General features: G+C 38.2%; 1 protein-coding gene across 2 annotated transcripts in view; it reads left to right on the top strand.

The window, feature by feature from the left end:
• Positions 1-1,176, top strand: part of tspan14 (tetraspanin 14) — a 10,068-nt gene extending 8,892 nt beyond the window's left edge. For both annotated transcript variants that reach the window (XM_058386105.1, XM_058386106.1), the window contains exons 8-9: positions 233-343; positions 442-1,176. In XM_058386105.1, the coding sequence (XP_058242088.1) occupies positions 233-343; positions 442-507 (177 nt within the window). In that variant the 3' untranslated portion in view covers positions 508-1,176. The remainder of the gene's footprint in view (positions 1-232; positions 344-441) is intronic.
• Positions 1,177-2,317: the final 1,141 nt, after the last annotated feature.

Genomic DNA, 2,317 nt, shown 5'->3' with positions numbered 1-2,317 from the left:
ACACTCATTCATTCATTCATTTTCTCACACACACACATTCATTCACTCACACACACACACTCACACACTCATTCATTCACACACACACACACACACACTCACTCACTCACACACACATTCACTCACTCACTCACACACACACACACATTCATTCACACACTCACTCAATCACACACTCACTCACAGTAAATGTTCCATACTGTCTGGGTGTAATAACTGTGTGTGTGTACAGAAATGGCCGAGTGTGATCTATGTGAAAGGCTGTGTTGCTGCTTTAGAAGAGTGGCTTCCGCGTAACATCAACATTGTAGCAGGAGTCTTTATAGTCATCTCACTGTTACAGGTACACACACACACACACACACACACACACACACAGATTTAGGTGTTTATAGTGTGTCAGTGTACAGGTGTATAATAAGCTGTGTGTGTGTGTTTCAGATGGTGGGAATTTTTCTGGCTCGGAATCTGATCAGTGACATTGAGAAAGTAAAATTTAATTATTAACCAGCGGAAACCATGAAAAGACCAGAAAGTCCATAACCCTCCTGACCTTTAACATTAAAGTGAAATGTGTGTGTGTGTGAGAGATGGATGGATGTGAATCTCTGCAGTGCCTTTGAAGTTGTGTATGTAACACACTCACAATGTAACAACTGTCTAATTTCACTCTCAGGTTTTAAATCTGCATTTTTAATATACCAGTTTGATATTTTTGCAGCGCTGCAGTTTCATGTGAATATTCTTTATTTCTTTGCTCTTGTTAGTTGATCAGTGCAAAACAATGTTAATGGATGCTGCAGAGAAATGTAATTATTTGAAGGTGAATGTGAGTTTTTTTTTGTTCTTCTGCTGCCTGAAAGCTGAACACGTGTTTCCTCGCCACGAAATCTCTCTGGAATTAATTCTGTATTCTTTCTGCATCTTTTTTCCAAACCAAATGCGAGTCCAAATCCCGAGCTCAGCCACCATACTGCTACTGAAGTAGCCTTCAAACATTTATACATGTGGTCTAAAGCGTATCTACTCGAGATCTCTGTGGGCTCCGTCGATGCCGGAATGGACTGTGTGAGAGTTTTTATGTGCTGTGTTATAACCCTTGTATATTTACATGTGAAAAAAATTGCTTTTTTTAACGAAGGGAAATTTCTTAATAAAATTGTTAAGATACTAGAACCAGCAAAAACATGGTCAGTCTATACACACATGCGCGCACACACACAAACACCACATTATGCTAAGTGTGTTCAGGGTTTGCATGTGTTTGTTATATCTTTGGTCAGTTTTGAGCAGTGATTTAAATCGAGCTGTGAACCGGTAACGTGGTTCAGATCAGACTGCTCAGACAGAGCAGATGCAGCTCAGGTAACTACCGCATCTCCACCTGACTTGCAGCCCTGATTGAAGCCACCAGAAATCAACTGAAAACCTTTATTTGTGAATCCAGATACATGGTTTCTTCAAAGACTTTTATCAGTATCTTAATTCTTAGAAATACTAGGCATGTAAATAAATACACATTTGACAATACAGGATGTTCAGAAGGACGTTAAAATTTAACTACAGTGGACTGCAGTAGAGAAGAAATTACTCCAAACCTCTGGTTAATGTTTTGATAAGCAAAATCACACCAAAAATAAGATTAATAAAGAAACTTCCACAAACACGTAATAATAAATGATTGCATTCTGATAAATCATAACTGCGAACTTCTCACTGTTCTCACATTGGAAATGTCTACTCACTGAAAACTTTATTAATTCCACTCCCCTGACTGAGACACCATGTTACTGCTGATGAGAAATATAGGAGGAAAGCAGGAGCATGGAAGAAGAACTGGAAAAGCTTGCACAAATATTCACAAATAATCACTTGAGGATTTTTTAAGGATTTTTTCTATAGACGTTGGAGTAGTTTCAAGACCATGGTACTCTGCTGGATTTATTTTATTATTTATTTATTTTTTTAGAAACTGTGTTAATATAGCATTATTTTCAGCAATAGCTCCACCTTGTGGCACTTGCGTCAGCATGGTCTGAGTATTTTCTTTCACTGTAACACACACTGCACTGTAACATAAATTACTGTATAACACACAGTGCAGTGTGTATTATGGTGTGTGTTGGTCTGTTATAGTGTGTTACAATCTAATTGTGTGTTGTAGTGTGTGTTTTATAGTTTGTTACACTGTAGTGTGTGTTGTAGTGTGCCACAGTGCAGTGTGTTAAAGTGTAGTGTGTGTGTTGTAGTTTGTTACACTGTAGTATGTGTTGCTATGTGTTGTAGTATGCGTTACAGTGCAGTGTGTGTTGTAGTG

Source organism: Hemibagrus wyckioides, linkage group LG03 (genome assembly GCF_019097595.1).
Source record: "Hemibagrus wyckioides isolate EC202008001 linkage group LG03, SWU_Hwy_1.0, whole genome shotgun sequence".
NCBI lineage: Eukaryota > Metazoa > Chordata > Actinopteri > Siluriformes > Bagridae > Hemibagrus > Hemibagrus wyckioides.
The sequence above is the reverse complement of the archived record's forward strand: the minus strand, read 5'-3'. Positions and strand labels throughout refer to the sequence as shown.